The 17658-nt window shown below is 44.7% G+C and overlaps 1 protein-coding gene across 3 annotated transcripts in view; it reads right to left on the bottom strand.

Annotated features, from left to right (window-relative positions):
- Susd1 (sushi domain containing 1) overlaps positions 1 to 17658 on the bottom strand; it is a 121353-nt gene that overhangs the window by 68765 nt on the left and 34930 nt on the right. For all 3 annotated transcript variants that reach the window (XM_057790813.1, XM_057790811.1, XM_057790812.1), the window contains exon 6: positions 4461 to 4637. In XM_057790813.1, coding sequence (XP_057646796.1) covers positions 4461 to 4637 — 177 coding nt within the window. The remainder of the gene's footprint in view (positions 1 to 4460; positions 4638 to 17658) is intronic.

The raw sequence follows: 17658 nt of genomic DNA, 5'->3' as shown, positions 1-17658 counted from the left end.
GAATCACCCTTCACTGCTCTCCAGAGAAACGGGAGGCAGAGCAGGCTGTAAGAGGGAGCGATGAACTGGTTTGAGGACGCACTGGATATGAGCTGTCTGCTGGCCGTCCAGCGGTCAAACAGCCTTAAAAGCCATGGATCTGTGAGTGGAAGACACAGGTAGTGAAAGTGAGACATAGAAGTAGGTCATAGAGAGGGGCTCGGTGAGAGAAACACCTGCTCAAGAGACCTGGGAAACAAGGGCAGTGCAGGGATGAGGAAGGGGAGGGGCTAAGAGAAAATGTGCTCAGATGGGAAGGAAGGGGTGTCTCTTTTTTCTTTCTTTTTTTTTTTTTTTTTTTTTGCTTTTTTTGAGACAGGGTTTCTCTGTAGCTTTGGAGCCTGTCCTGGAACTAGCTCTTGTAGACCAGGCTGGCCTCAAACTCCCAGAGATCCGCCTACGCCTACCTCTGCCTCCCGAGCGCTGGGATTAAAGGCGTGTGCCACCACCGCGGGTGTCTCTTTCTTAAAAGCAGCTTCCAGTCTCACTCAGCTTCCTCACCGCGTCCAGGTAAGTGTAGCGTGTCCTTAAAGGGGCAAGGTCAATCTCCCGCCCTCTATCTTTTGTCCTTGCTGAACTGCCTACCAGTCCCACTTAGACACCAGGTTTGACCTTGGGCAGAAGTAGAAAGAGCAGGCCTTGGTTCTGTACAGTTGTAGGACAAATAGGCATCTCCAATTTGACAAAGAGAAGGATCCTACAAGGTTATGAACAATCTAATTCTTTCCTTTTTTGTGTGTTAAAGTCATGTAAAATGGGTAAAAGTGAATTACAAGGTGTATGGTGAATTTTTTTGTGGCATTTAAAAAAATATTTATATGTTCATCGGGCGTTAGTTTTTTGTGCACATTGGGAAAAACACATCTAGCTCATCAGAGTCATGATATACCCCATACTACAAAGAATTCTTGGTTGTTATATTAAAACTACAAATTTAAATATCTGTCAGGTGTCTTGGGGTTTCTCTTGCTGTGAAGAGACCCCATGACCGCAGTCACTCCTATAAAGAAAACATTAAACTCGGGAGGCTCGCTTACAGTTTCAGAGGTTCGGTCCATTATTATCGTGACTGCAGGGAGCTTGGCAGTGTGCAGGCGGAAGCGATGCTGGAGAAGTAGCTGAAAATCTGACATCTTGTAGGCAACAGAAAGTCGATGGTGACACTGAGTGACGCTAAAACAAAAGACCTCAAAGTCCGCCTCCACAGTGACGCTCTTCCTCCAACAAGACCATACCTACCCCAACCAGGCCACACCTCCTAATAGTGCCACTCCCTTTGGGGGCCATCTTCTTTCAAACCACCACATCCGGCATGGTGATATATGTCTATAGACTGAGTTGCTTGAGAGGCTAAGGCAGGTAGATCTCTAACCAGCCTGAGCAACGTAGCAAAACTCCATCCCAAATGTGCCTGTGTATGTGTGTAAAACGTGTGAATATATATATATCTATATATATATATGTATATCTGTACATATATACTATGCATATATGTGTATATATTATTTTTAAAAACAAGCTATGTAAATCACTGTTTAGTTATGTCAAAGATAATCAGGATGTTATGCAAATAATTCAAGTTTGGAAGAACATGAACAGGAAAGTGTGAGATTCCAGGACTCTCAGATTTGAGTTCAAATCATAACTCCATTAAGTCCTAGTTACAGAATGACCCTAAGAAAATTGCTTAACCTCTGCGAGTCTCAGATCACTCAGCTGTGAAATGAACCTTGCTTTACAGGTTTCCTGTGACAATGAAGTGAAGTCAAGCATTAAAGCCCCCCAAGAGAACCCTGGGCGTGCAAGCTGGTGTTCAGTGATCAGAGCAATGATGTTGGTAGTGCAGACTTTACACACGTATTCATACCCAGTGCAGTTGTGTGTCTGTTACAGTAATGAATGATGTTGGTAGTGCAGACTTTACACACGTATTCATACCCAGTGCAGTTGTGTGTCTGTTACAGTAATGTGCCCATTGACCCAGCCAGCCTTTCTTGTCCATTTAAAACAGAAGAGCTGCAAGTGAGCACACACTGGACTGACGAGGAGGGTTGACAACCAAGAAGGGACACAGGTAACAGGAGCTTGGGAGCATTTGCAGTCGTAACCAGTAAGTTATGGGATGTAGAAAGGATCCTGGCGGATCGGCAGACTCTGTTTCAACAGAGTCATTACTCCCCCAAGAGCATGGAGTGATGGAGGGACAGAGCGTGGAGGGTTAACCTTGTAATTATTAACCCAGACTCTAAACATAAAAGCTAAATGACCTGGGCAGAATGGAAGCCGGGGACAGCCTTATCAAGAATGAATCGGCCTCTTTGATCTTGAAGTGAACTGACTCACTAATGTGAAGCTTCCACCTCGGGTTTTTCCAGACACTAAAGTACTTGCCTAATTCCCAGCTGTCTGGAATTTCCAGTTCAAACTGGCCTGAGAGAAGAAAAAAAAATCCTACCATCTTCTTAGAATTCATACTTAGTGAAAAACATTAGAAATCCATGCCACTAATGCAGAGGCATAGGGGCTCCAAAAATATCTTACAGTAAATAAAAACAACCTGTGTACAGGTAATTCACTCCGCCCAGCTTGGAATTAAACACAGAAGTACAGAAAGAGGGGTACAGGGAGTGAGAATGGGGAAAGAAGCTAAGCCTGAACACTGAGTGAAGAAAATACAAAATACACAGGGGGAATCAGGACGGGGGATAAGGACATTGATGAAAAACAGGGGAAAGAAAAGAGAAGAGGGGCGGCAAAGCAAGAGCCATGACAACCAGCATCTCTCGCTTTTCCAGAAGCTTCTCCAGCCTTCCCTTCCGTGAATTAATCAGCATGTAAATCTTTCCCTTTATCTGTAAAAAATCAAATTGAGCTGCCAGGCCTGATGGAGGGCACACAGCCTCCTCACAGAGAGAGCCGAGCTCCCAGGGAGAATGTCTTTTTCTCTCCTTCAATCAAAGCCCGCCTCAGCCCATACCACAGCTGCAGCTGCAGCCCCAGCCTTAGCAAGAGGTGGAAGGCTGAGGACAGTAATTATGATTAGCGGTTACATAACAAGTTTGTTCTTCAAAGTGCTGTACAAGGATCAGTTAATTAATAGCTTACTGGGCCCCATGCAGATCTCCTGGTTTCTCGTGTAGTGGCTAATTCTTGCACCCCCACTAAATTCTCAACGGTGGCAGCAGAGGACCTTGAGCGACTTGGCAAACTGCGAAGAGGCCACAGCTATCCCCAGCTCTCTTCCCAAACGATCCTGGGGAAAGTAGCTTTACCTTTAAGTCTTGGAGCTGCTGCAGGGCTGAGACAGAGACCACCTGTGTGGCTCAGTTTGGTCTTAGGGAAACCGGAAGCGCCTGGAGTCCTTGGTCTTTGCTACACAGGCTTGGTCTTGCTTCTTTGCTCAGCCAGTGAGGCGTCTCCAGAAGAAGCTAGTATAGAGTTGTGGGTTCTCATCTTCTGTTTTCTCCCCACTCTCTAGCCTGCATCTTTTGCATTTAAGATTGAGATAGCTGAACGTAAGAATTTTCTGCCTACTCCGAGGATTCTTTACCCACAGACTTCAGCAGTCTGTGACGGTTTGAATTTCTCTACAAAACATTACAAGAACATGTGAACACGCATTTCCTTGGGCAGAGGTCTGATTCTTCTACCACACTGTAAATTCCACAAAAGGAGTGTTTCACACGTAGTGCACACTGGTCTACAAAGTGAGTTCCGGGAAAACCAGAACTACACAGAGAAACCCTGCCTGGGAGGGGCGCGGAGGGGGGGGGAGTAAACCAAGTGAAATTAGCCAAGCTAAAAACAAACAAACAACTCCAGTACCATATGAGTCCTACTTTTATGGAATGCCTAAAGTAATCAAATTCCTGTGAGATAGAAAGCAGAAGAGAAGGTGCCACGGTCTATGGGGCGGGGGTGAGGAATAGGAAACTCTGGTTTTAAAAGATAAGATGTTCTGGAGATTGATTATGCAATAAAGAATATATACATAATACCAATGAATTGCATAGTGAAGAAGAACCAATATAATACATTTTTTGTATGTTGTGTTTTGATACAAATAAAACTGAAATTCCTTGCATTTGCCATCTTTTGCCTGAAAAGCTGTCATGCCAAAATGTGTTAAGAATATGAGAAAATGGTTCATAGATTTTCTTAGTTGGTTAAGGAGAGAAGGCAAAAAACCATAATGAATTAAATTATGGTATTTTAAAAGAAGAACACATAAAGTTCGCTGTATAACTTATTTTCCCAATCTGCCTTCTAAACCATCAAGATTAAGCTGGTAAATCTAAAGCCAAGTGCCCACCCAAGCAAACGGCAGAGGCAGGCACAAGCCGCAGGGAGGCAGCTTATGCTCCACCCCCTGCTGTTGCATTCCCGGGTGGCAGGGCCTAGCAGAACAGAATCATCGGTACCTGTGCATGTGTAAGAGATCTCACTCCAGCCTTGCTCCGTGCAAACAGAAGTGATCTTTTCTCCAGGACTCTCGAAGCCCTCCTGACAGACATAGTGAGCCACACTGCCCAGGCTGGAGGTGGGATTCCCCACCAAGATGGCCTTCTGGACTTCGGGAGGGCTGCCACAGCTGATCTCTGCAACGAGAGGCAACAGGACACCTGTGATGAGCCCTGCCTTCCGTGCCCACAACGAGAATCTCAGAAGCGAGCATTTCATGATGACAGGGGCCATTCGTCTGGGGAAAGAGAAAACACAAACTCCCTCAAATAACTCAAATATAATTATATAAAATTAAGGTTGTTCAGAAGTACAGGAAACTGGTATGCCTGGATTTAATGAAATTTTCAAATGTGCACCCAGAGAGAAGAACCAAATTATGAGCTGGCTTACATATAGAGCTTCTTGTCTATGAAATAATACATCTTAGGGTTTAATTTACATATGAAAGTTCTCTAGAACTTTTTACTGTGCATCTTCAGGTCATTGACTCTTGAGTTGGCGATAGTGCATTGTAGCAACTGTTATCAAGTGGATAGTAAATAAAATATAAAATCCTTGACACTCTTAAAGCAAAGCAAAGCAGAAAGTGCCTATGTTCCTACATTCAAGTTACAGGCAATTCTCAAGGGCAAACGACACTTGTAGAGAGACAGACAGATCAGAAAGTATCAAACTGATATGGAGTCTCTCTTCTGCAGCTTTAAAAGACAGTGGACTATTTGCACAGAACGTTATGGGAAAGAAAGAGCATGACGTAAGCAGCTTAGGCCATCCAAACCAGACCTCAGAACACAAGGCAGTCATCATCAGTCAGACACTGACAACTTTCAAAAATGTTCTGTATGTCTTTTCTGACAAAAACGCAAAAGAATCTAATAATATACTGACTTAATAAATACTTGTAAGCCCAGCGCTTAAGGGGTTGAAGTAGGGGGGCTGGACGTTGAAGGACCATCCTGGGCTGTAGAGTGAAACACTGTCTCCAAAACCAAACACTTGTTGGATAAAAAGATCACATCTTACCCTCCTCTCCCATCCTCCGGCTGCAGACATTGTTCATGACCTCTGAGCTTTATTTCGTTCCCTTCTTTAAATTTCACTGATTGGGATGACTTCGGTGATGGGGTTCATCTTTCAGACCTAAGCCTGCTTTGCCAACATCCTTTTGGGTCCCCCCTCCCCGCTTTTTTTAGTCATTTTGGAAAAAAAAGACACAAAGCAAGCAAATAAATATGGATCAATATGCAATTCTGTCTTTAATATTGAAACATCAGAAACCACCCAAATGTTTATCAAAATAGAATTGGGTGTTAGGTCTGGTGTTCCACCTATAATCCCAGCACCCGGGAAGGGAAGGCAGGAAGAATAAGAGTTTAAAGCTAGCCTTGGCTACAAGACGCCCAAGAAGAGCTAGAGAAAATTAGATGAACAAGCCACAATGCTACTGAGCAAGTGTGAAAAGATGCCCAGGGTACAAAGGCACGGTACTAAGACAGACAGAGGGTTTCATCTAAATATCCAGAAGTCTCCCTTTGCATGGTTTCCCTTTGATTCCAAAGTTAACCACACACATATGCTTAGCAATGGACTGTATAATGTGTGTTTAAAAAAATACATAGGAACTTGAATACTGCTTATTGTCTGTCAATAGTCTTGTAGTTCCTATCCATACCCACACCCAGCATCAAAAGTAACCTAGTCTGACAAGAAAAGGACTCAGGCTAGGCCTGTCTTAAGAAATGGGGATGGGGAGACTAAAGGTTGAGCAACATAAAACAATTAGTAACAGAAACACGATTCCAAAATTTTCCACTAAAACTTGAGCAGGGAGGCTTAGGGACCGTGTAAAGCTAACTCTGTCAGAGGGCAGTTCACAGGGGCAATGCTACTCTAGAAAGAATAGCAAACGTAAGGGGGACTGGGAATGCAGCTCAGTGGGTAGCGCCCTCAGAAGCACGCTTGAAGTTCATCCCCATTCCCACTAAACAGAGAGTAGGGGTGCCTAGCTGCGCCCCAGCATTTAGGAGACAGAAGCAGGAGGATTTGAAATTCAAGGTAAGCTTTTAATCCCAGCACCTGGGAGGCAGAAGCAGGAGGATTTCTGTGAGTGAGTTCCAGGCCAGTCAGAGAGACTGTGTTGTAGGAACTAGAATTACTTCCCTAAGAAACACTTCCTAGATCAGCGTTCTCATCTGTTGCCACTGGAGTTACCCAAAGAACTATAATACACACAACAGCCCAGCCCACCTCAACAGTATTCTGGCTGAAAGTGAGCTTTCAGTCAACACAAACTCAAATCACAAGCAGTTATGGGACCAGAATAAAGCGGTGTCTTCATAAAGTCCCAGCTCTATCTCTATCTACTTAGGTCCATGTTTGCTTACAGGGATCTGTTCCCTTTTCATACATGTTTACCAAATACAAGACCCCTTGGCCCTCATAGTGTTTTTCCAGCATCAAACCTCTACTGGCCCCAAATATTGCTATCCATCAGTAATATTTGTGTGTACACGAGCAGTCAACCAAACAAGTAGTTAATGTTTCCTAAGGCTGCCCAGTCGCTTGTATAAAAAATTTCTAGTTTAAGCTAGGATTTACTAGAGCAAATAGAAGAGGAAATAACAGAGAAGGGTTGGAAATTGAAACATCAATGAAGAACTGAAATTAAAAATACACTTTTGTGCCGGGCGGTGGTGGCGCACGCCTTTAATCCCAGCACTCGGGAGGCAGAGGCAGGTGAATCTCTATGAGTTCGAGACCAGCCTGGTCTACAAGAGCTAGTTCCAGGACAGGCTCCAAAGCCACAGAGAAACCCTGTCTCGAAAAAACCCAAAACATATATATATATATATATACACTTTTGTGTACCTTGAATATGGACTCCTAAAGATCTCAGTAGTTATGTTAGAAAAGGAGCCCAAGCTGGGCGGTGGTGGCTCACGCCTAATCCCAGCACTTGGGAGACAGAGGCAGGTGGATCTCAGTGAGTCTGAGGCCAGCCTGGTCTACAAAGCAAGCTTCAGCACATCCAGGACCATTACACCGAGAAAACCTGTTTCAAAAAAACAAAAACAAAACAAAAAGAAAAGAAAAGATGAAAAAAAAAAGAAAAGGAACCCAGAAATAGATTCTTAATAGAGGAGCATAGGTTCTAAGAGAGTAAGAATGTGGAAGAGACAATAACAAGGTTGGTTTCCATCTCAAACATATTCAAGAACAATGGAAAGCATGAAGATTTTAGTTGTGATTGCAGGAAGTTTATAATTTACAGTAAAAAATATTTACCAGATTGATGAGAAACCATTGACTTGGTCTCTAGAGAGGAAAATTCAAAAGGCAGACAGTACCTAGAGTTCTGTGAGCTCCCATTACAGAGACGTTCAAGTTGCACAATCCCCTGGAGGAGGGATTTAGAAATACTGTGTGATTTGAACAAAACACTTTTCGATAAGAATGGCATAGGGAGCATATGAAACGCATGCATGTTGACTATTAGGTCTTCGTGTGCAGTAGACTCCACGTTTGAAGACTTGCTCTCTGGCCAGTGGTACTGGTTGGGGAGATTGCAGAACCTCTTGAGTGTCGGTCCACACTGGGAGACACGTACTCCTGAACATAAGCCTGGGACACTACCTTGCCCTGCTTCTAGACCCTTCTACTTCCCCGTCCTCCAAGACGTAAGGTATGCCATGAGCTCCTGGCTGTCATGGACAGAACTAGCCACGGAACAGGGCTGTTTCCCTTCAACTATGATCTACAATAAATCATTCTTCCCATTAGTTCTCTTGCCACAGTGACCAGGAGAACAACTAACACAGAAATCAGTGCTAGGAAGTGAGGTCACAGCTGTGTAAACTTGACTGTGTGGTTCACAGGCCTTGCTGGGATGTTCTGTGTAGCAAGGGTCAGTTGAAGAAAGAAGGCATTCTAGGGTGAAATGATTTTAAGTCCTTTGTGGCACCAGGAAGGTTCAGCCTTTCTGAAGGACTGAACCCCAAACAACCTTACACCGGCATATTTATCCATTGTCACACAAAGTACTTCCTCATGCCAAGGTCCCTAATGTAATTTACATGTCTTACTGAAGGACAGCATCACAGGCCCTCATGGCTCTGTGTCTGCTATGTATTGTGTGCAATACACAATAATACAGGAGCCTCAGGTGTGCCTGAGGCATCTTGTGACCAAAGTCATGGGGCGGCTGCAATGGTCCTTCAGCAAAACAATTCTACAGATCATGGGAAGCAAACATTGCTTTCCACAAGGAATCTTCAAGGTCAAAGTCCTTCCAGAAAATAATGATTCATTCTAATGTCTACTCCAAATACAGCGACTTGGCTTAATTCCTCCAACTGGCCTTCTGAACGAGCTTGTTGGGGGAACGTTGGAGAATTTAGAGCTCTGGGTTAAAGAAGCCTTACTATACTGTCAACCCTCCTAATGCTGTGACCCTTTAATACAGTTCTCATGCTGTGATGACCTCAATCATAAAGTTACTTTGTTGTAGTTCATAACTATAGCTTTGCTACTATTATGAATTGTAATATAAATATCTGATAAGCAGAATCTCTGATATGTGACCCCTATGAAGGGTCTTTTGAACCCCCCAAAGAGTCACAACCCACAGGATGAAAACCACTGCTGCAAGCAGAGCCGAATGGGTCATTCTAGTGGAAGCTGGGAAGATCTGACCACCAAGAGAAGTGATGGTGAAGGCCAAGCTCATGAGGTTTCAGAGAACAAGGGTTCTGTTGGGATTGAGCGAGGGTCTATTTGTGCCGCACGCTGACAAAGAGTCTTGTTGGAATGCCAGAATGGTATTTGTTTTTACTCTTTCGCTCTTTGGACTCTTTGGGGGCCCATCACACATGGAGGCTTATTCTTATTTATTTATGCCTTGCCTTAGCTTGGCTTGTTTCTAGCCAGCTTTTCTTAAATTATCCTGACAACCTTACACCTCTGGACTTTTACCTTTCTTGCTTCTATATATCTTACTTTCACTCTTACTCCATGGGGGGCTGGGGGGCTGGCCCCTAATGTCCTCCTCTCCTTGTTCTCTTGCTCCTTTCTCTTTTTCCAGATTCCTTCTTCTATTTATCCTCTCTGCCTGCCAGCCCCACCTGTCCTTTCTCATGCCTCGTCTTTGGCTGTTCAGTGCTTTATTAGACCATCAGGTGTTTTCAGACAGGCAAAGTAACACAGCTTCACAGAGTTAAACACACACAGAATAAACAAAAGCAGCACGTCTTTACATTGTTAAACAAATGCAAACTAATTTTAAAACTTACTTTTCAAAGAGAGTGCCTTCCCAAAAAGGAATATGTAAGCAGGGGGAGCCGCTGCAGGATTTTCTGCCCCTGCTCAAACAGAGACTGCCTAGGAAATGTTAGCCTGCAGTCAGGCAGGCATCAGAGACCACTACAAGTGTGGAAAATGAAGACCAGGAACATCTCCAATTGACAGTGGAATTTGGTGCTAGTTCTGCGGGAATATGGAAAGCAAATGCTATAGGGTCATGGAGGGTTTCATCAAGATCTCAAGAAAGGAAGACACCGAGGCCAAGCAATGTGTGGCAGGGTTGGATTCTGTACATGGGGCTCCTGAGTGAGCTGTGCATGAATATGAAGGTCACGGTTGACGCGCCAGAAATGTGGCTGTATGCCAGGACGCTCCAGGTACCAAGCAGAGCTGGCCCAAGAGAAAGAACACTTGTACTTCAGGTACCAGAGCTGTATGGGTGGAGCTACTCAAGGCCCTTGGAGTCGCAGGTGATGATGGCACAAGCTCTGGATACTGGACACATAGCTTCAGAGGCTGGCGCTTCCTTGATGGGTTTCAGCTTTGTTTTGGTCTAGCCTTTTCTTGCTATCATCAAATTCCTCCATCTGGGGATGGCAAGATTTCCTCTGACAGCCAGTGTGTACTAGAAATACATAACTTGTGTTTTTAGGTGACAGCCTGAAGTATGCCTATGGCCCAGAAAAAGACTTCATACTGGAGACTTTTGACCAGTGTTGAAACTGTTAAAACTACAGGGATCCTTGGAGTTGGGCTAAATGTGTTTCACTCTGTGATGGCCCTGAGCCTATTGAGGCCAGCAGTAGAGGATATGACTTCACTGTGACATGTCTCCCAGAGGCTCAAGTGTTTGAAGACCTAGTTCCTAACTTGTGGTACTCCATTGGGAAGCTGTAGAAACTTTGGGATGCAGACCCTTCCTGTGTGACGTGGGCTACTGTGGGCTACTAGATCTTGAGGTTTATTATACAGACTGGTCCTGACTCCAGCCAATTTCTCTGCTTCCTCACTTTTGCGGATACAACAAGCTACTTCATAAGCTGTCACTGCCATGAATCCAGACTCTCCGGCCATGTTCCTTCGTGCCTTCCTCACCATGTTGGACTATACCTCCCAAAACATGATCCAAGAGAAACCGCTCATCCTTGGAATAGTTTGTGACAGGTATTTTGTTGCTCGTATGATGACATAGTTCCCCTGTCTCTACCCAGAGAGAACTCCTCTGGATCAGGAGTTCTTAGTAGAGGACTTAGACACCCACATTTTTACAAAACTCGGCTGATTTTGATGCACATCCCCAGCTGGAATTTGGGGTGAGATTTTTGTTTTTGCCATTTGTTGCTTTGATTTTTCTTGTGCGGCGGTTTGCTTGGTTTTGTGTGTGTGTGCACACACATGAGCCCACGTGCATGCACATGCATGTTTTTGCAGTCTCTTCCTGTGTGGACCAGGCTGTCCTAGCTGGAGCTCACAGCGATGGAATCTGAATGAAATGATGGTGTGAATGAATATCTTTAATCATCACATGAATTTCCAATAGGGCTCAGAGACTAAAGAATTACTGCCTGTAGCAACCCTCCACGGTAAGGAGGAGCATTTTCCCATCATACAGGTGGACGACAGGCATTCAACGTCACAGAAGTCATTAGGGGGGGTCCCAGAGCTCACTCAAGAGCTGCTCCATCTCTGAGATCATCCAGTATTTTCCCCTCTACCTATCCTTGCTCTTGCAGGAGCACTTTCTCCCTCAGACCCAGAGGAATCCTTCTCTAGGACCAATCTTTCTAACTGATAGAGCTGCGGGTTCCCTCATCTCTTGTGGTCTGTGCTAATTTGTTCCATGCTGCGTCTGTTTGTGGAGTAACTAGCTCATGCTGGTCACTTGAGCACTGAACACATGGACAAAGTTGTCGCTCTCAGAGAACCTAGTGGGTCAATAGACAAAAAAATCATCAGATGGATTCAGACTGTGGTAACAATTAAACATTAAGTAAGAGAATGTGATGGCATTTCCAATACAGGATCAGGAAGAGTCTCTGAACTCTCTGGAGATGGAACCTCTTCATTAGGACCCGAGGGATGATCCAGCCATGTGAAGAACTGGAGAACACCTCAATCAAATAAAATAGCTCAAGACAACAAATGCTGACTAGGAATCACTAAGTGTAGCTCACTGTTGGTGGGAGTATAGGACTGCCAACATGGAAGGACAAGGTTCCTCAGAAACTTAAAACAGAATACCATGTGATCTGGCTATCCCATTCCTGGTACATGTATTGTAAGAAGTCTAAGTCAAAATGCTACAGAGATACACACTTGTTTGTATTTATTGATGGGCTATTTATAACTATCAAATAAGGAATCAGCCTGTGTGCTCTACACACATACAGAAACACAGAATCACTCATTCAATAGAGCATCACCCAGCCTTAAAGAATAATTAAAGCATTAGGCTCCAGGGGACTGTCTGGGACTGCAGAGCACCATGTTAAGTGATGAAAGCCATTCTCAGAAAGCACCTCATGTTTTCCTTCAGAAGTGCAATCTGTATTTTTTAAAATATTTATTTATTTATTTAGTTATTATATATACAATATTCTGCCTGCATTTATCCATGTGGGACAGAAGAGGGCACCAGATCTCATTACAGATTACAGATGGTTATGAGCCACCATGTGGTTGCTGGGAATTGAACTCAGGACCTCTGGAAGAGCAGCCAGTGCTCTTATCCTCTGAGTCTATCTCAAAAGACAAAACAAAGCAAAACAAAACAAAAAAAGCAAAGCAAAGCAAAACAAAGCAAAGCAAAGGAAGAAAGGAAAGAAAGAAAGAAAGAAAGAAAGAAAGAAAGAAAGAAAGAAAGAAAGAAAGAAAGAAAGAAAGGAAAAGAGAAGAAAAGAAAAGAAAACCACCTCCCTGGTTCACCATGCTGGACTTGGATGGAACCATTTCTTTGCTATGTCATGCCACAGATACCCCCACAAGCTTAAAGTTGTTCCTATCAACAGTCCAGCCAACAAAGTACTAAATTAAATTTCTATATTAAAACCTTCTAAAACCCGTACCATCACAAGGAAATAAACATTAGAACAGTTATTATGCAAAGGAAAGAAAGATGAAGAGCACAAATTTGCATGGCACATGCATGTGGTTGCTCATTAAAGAGCATGTTTCCCTGGCTAATTACAGTATTAAGTAAGGACGCCTGAACCTGTGCTAGGAATACAGTCGACTCATTATGAGCATGGCCGGGAATTTTCCCTGCGTCTCCCATTGTCTACAATGTTATTTGAACAATCAGTTTCAAAATAGGTCTCCCTCGTCTTCCTGGTGGGAGGACTGTATTGTGCAAGTTCCAGAGACCACGTTCATAGTAGAAAGTCACATCTTCTCTTGAGGTGTGGGTGTCTTCCTACCCATGAAAACACTCCAGAAAGAGATCTGCCTGACGAAAGCTACAGGCAATTCATGTGCGGCATTTAATCAAAACTGACCGCACCGCAATGCCCCCCCATTGGCTGCTGTTTATTAGAAACACTGGCACAACGGTGGGGATTGATGACGGAAGCAGCAGGGTAAGAGAAGGCTTCACCCAAGACTGTTTAGAAATCAATCGATGATAAGCTAAAAAAGCAAAGAAAGTGACCAAGCGTGCCCAGGGGTTCTGGCAGGTGTCTTGCCAGTCCCCGGGAAAATGGATAGCACAGCCATTGTACTGTTGACTCCAACTCCCCCCAAAAATATTCCCAGAAAAATAAGTACATATAAAACTCTACAGAAATGCCGGGGTTGGGGGTGGCTCACGCCTTTAATCCCAGCACTCAGGAGGCAGAGACAGGCGGATGTCTGTGAGTTCAAGGCCAGCCTGGGCTACAAGAGCTAGAGCCAGGACAGGCTCCAAAGCTATAGAGAAACCCTGTCTCAAACAAACAAACAAAAAGTGTGCAAGGTTAAAAAAATCATATTAAAGTCAATTTTTATTTTTATCCAGCAATAATTGGATCAAATCAAAAGTTTAGAAGGCACCTGGAGCGTAGTGGAACACGGGGTTTGTAAGAGCCCAAGCGATCTACGCAGACTGAGCCCAGAGTCTACACTGCCCTGGTATTTGGAATCAGATAAACCAGCACAAGTCCTGGGCTTTGTGGATTGAACCTACCATCCTATATTTTGAAATACCCCTGCAGGTGTGGGGTTACTACACTGTTAAGGGCATTGACCTTGTTCACCTGCAAGTGATACAGCCTGAGGAAAGAAGCTAAAATCTGTGATTGGCAGCAGAGCTCCTCACACGGACCAGCACGCTCTGAATTTGACTGAATATCATTAGACCCTCCCCGCAGGGTTGTTTGGGCACTACATGTGTCCACCATGGGTTGGGAGCAGGGCTGGAATATAATGCTTCAGGTTGGGGGAAGCTGGATTTAGAAAATGCTATTGTAACTGTCAGAGGGAAACGGGAGAATTATTCTATGCCATGACGCTCTCTGTGCACAGAGGCTTATTAGCTGCCCGAATGAAGCTAATGAACTCATTAGTACCCAAAAGGCCACTTGCCCTTAAGGCCGGAGGAAGGCAAAAATTTCTTTTGGTTGTATTTTGTAATATGAAGCCTTCTATCACTTTAGTCCTGAAGAACAACGTATCTTCTCTAAATCATGTTCATAGAGAGAGCTCGTTTGGAAGAAAAAAATTCCATTTCACACAACGACTCGCACTGTCAATAACTAGTGTCTAGTTTGGAAACAGCTAGAACTGAAACACTTCTGAAGTTGCGGAGGAGGTGACAGGGTGGGTAAACGTGTGTTAGGAGCGAGAATGGGGGGGTAGTGCACGCTTGTCAAGATCTCCTATTGGTAGAGGTGTTAATCATTTGTAAGGCTTTCGGGCCGCCATGTGGGGGTTTCTCTTCTCAAAGGGTAGCATTAGAGCCCTTCATTTTAATGTTCCAGTGGTAAACAGACTCTCTGGATGGTCAACAAATAATTGAGAGAACATGAAGATTGAAGAATTTCACATCTAGCCAGGCATGGTGGCATACGCCTTTAATCCCAGCACTTGAGAGGCAGAGGCAGGAGGATCTCTGTGAGTTCAAGGATACCCAGTCTACAGAGTGAGTTCTAGGACAGCCAGGGCTACCCAGTGAGCCCCCGCCCCCCACCCCCACCCCATTGTGGATGGTGCAATGTCTGGGCTGGTGGTCCTGGGTTCTATAAGCAAACCAGCTAAGCAAGCTATGAGGAGCAAGCAGGTAAGCAGCTCCCCTCCACGGCCTCTGCGTCAGCCCCTGCTTCCAGGTTCCTGACCTGCTTGAGTCCCTGTCCTGACTTCCATCCATGATGAACAGTGGAAGCGAAAGCCAAATAAACCCTTTCCTCCCCAGCTTGCTCTAGGTTATGGTTACATCACAGCAATAGAAATCCTAAACTAGCAGCCCAGTTACAGTAATCCCCTGCCCTCTGCTCACCACTGGGCTGTAACTCAAAACTGTAAGTCCTTTAACCTGCCTCTGGTAGCTTGTGTCTTCTCTGAAAAAGACGAAATAACAGGTTTATGGGAGGTTCAGGAAGGCAGTTCTCTCGTTTCCCTTGAGCTAATGAAAATGTGTGACAGGCGTTTCAATACAGTCACCTAAGTGGGAAGGGGGACACTGGGGCTGGTGTGGAAGCTCTCAGACTCACATTCTAGTACCATTTCAGGTCTAATGGAATGGAGGACTCCATACTTCCGGCCCTACTCCAGGGGATACAGAGACCGGAAGACCAATGTCAGCCATTAACTACTTATTCTCTGATAAGGGAAGCCCATCACCAACCCCCAGAGCCACAGCCTGACACCCAGCTGTCCCCCTCACAGGCACCCTGCTCCATAGCAGCCAAATTCACAGTTTCAGGGTGTGTTTGGTGGAATTCCCAATTCCCGTAGTTTTAGAACCCAGCTAAAAATACAGTGTCGACAGGCACATGGCCCAGATTCGGGAGCCAAGGGAAGGCGGAGGGGTAAAGAAGAAGGATGCTTCTTCAAGGGGAGCAGAGGAGGCAGCGAGAAACTGGGGCTCTGTGGTGACACAGGGGTGGAGGAGGCTGTGGGCCTGCAGGGGGAAACAGGAATGACTCTTTAACAATGCCCTGGGGGAATGGAAAAGCTCCCTCTTCTAAATTACCTTCCTTTGCTCTCAGTTCAGACAGCTGCATGACAGAGTCCTCTATATGAGCCCCAGGTTTTGGATCCCCCCCCACACACACAGGGTTTCTCTGTGTAGCTCTGGCCATCCTAGAACTCCACTTTGTAGACCAGCTAGCCTTGAATTTAGAGAGATTGTCCACCTCTGCTTCTTGGGTGTTGGGATTAAAGGTGTATTCCACCACTACCCAGCTAAAGCCCAGGTTTTATAGATGCAGTTTTGTTGGGGAATGTTATTTTCAGGTATGTTACTTTTGTTTAGGCTGCATTTGATTAACTGTGAAGCTGTGATTCTTTGCCTGTCTAAAACACATGATGGTCTAATAAAGAGCTGATCGGCCAATAGCGAGGCAGGAGCAAGGATGGGCAGGGCCGGCAGGCAGAGAGGATAAATAGAAGGAGAAATCTGGGAGGAGAGAGAAGGAAGAACAGGAGAACAAGGAGATGGAGGACATTAGGGGCCAGCCACCCAGCAATGGAATAAGAAGGAAAGTAAGATATACATAATTAAGAAAGATAAAAGCCCAGAGGTCAAAGGTAGTCGGGATAATTTAAGCTAAGAAAGGCTGGCAAGGCCGGGAATTTATAACTAGGAATAAGCCTCCATGTGTGATTTATTTGGTAGCAGAGTGGCGGAACCCCCAAAAAGCCAAAAGAGTAAAAAAAAAAAAAAATCACATAACACAATTTGCTACATTTTTTCTTCTTTGTACTTGACCTGTATCTTAGTTAAGGTTACTATCGCTGTGATAAAACACCATGACCAAAGCAACCTGGGGAGGAAAGGGTTAATTTGGCTCACACATCTTTACTACTGTTCATTGTAGAACAGGGCAGGAACCTGGAGGCAGGAGCTGTTGCAGAGGCCAAGGTGGGTGCAGCTTTCTTCCTCTGGCTTATTCAGCTTGCTTTCTTACAGAACCCAGGACCAGCAGCCCAGGGATGGAACCACCCACAATGGGCTGGGTCCTTCCCCATCAATCATTAATAAAGAAAATGCCTTACAGCCGGATATTTTGGAGGCATTTTCTCAGCTGAGGTTCCCTCTTTCAGGTAACTCTAGTTTGTGTGTCAGACCAGCAGCACAAGCCCTAATCACATTTGCTAATGCAGTACAGACTGATAACTCAATACAATACAGGTACACACAATGTGTCATGGTCAAAGTAGAGTGGTTAGCAGTCCCGTATCCTTGAACATTTACCCGTGCATGTGATGGAAACTTTGAATTCCTATTCTCTGGTTATTTTTAAAATTGTGTCTTTTTCCCCCAAGGAAGATTGAAAATGTTTAAAGACTGTTCCAAACTGTCAGCAAAGACTGTTCAGTCAGCAAAGTACTTGCTATGCACACAGGGCCTGCCTGAGTTTGCTCCCCAGAGCATGGTGGTAGGCACTTGTGACCCCTATGCTGGAAAGACAGAGATGGACAGATATCTGGGGCTCACCACAAGTCCCAGGTCCCAGGGCGAGATCCCAAATTAAAAGCAAAACAAAACAAAACAAAAAACAAAGCAGATGACCCCTGAGGAATGCTACCTGGGGTTGACGTCTGTCCCACCACCGCCGCACACGCACCAGGCATGATGGTGCACACTTGTAGTTCTTTTTTTTTTTTTTTTTTTGGTTTTTCGAGACAGGATTTCTCTGTAGCTTTGGTGCCCGTCCCGGAACT

Source organism: Chionomys nivalis, chromosome 16, assembly GCF_950005125.1.
Source record: "Chionomys nivalis chromosome 16, mChiNiv1.1, whole genome shotgun sequence".
Lineage (NCBI taxonomy): Eukaryota > Metazoa > Chordata > Mammalia > Rodentia > Cricetidae > Chionomys > Chionomys nivalis.
This window is presented reverse-complemented; position numbering and strand designations above follow the sequence as displayed.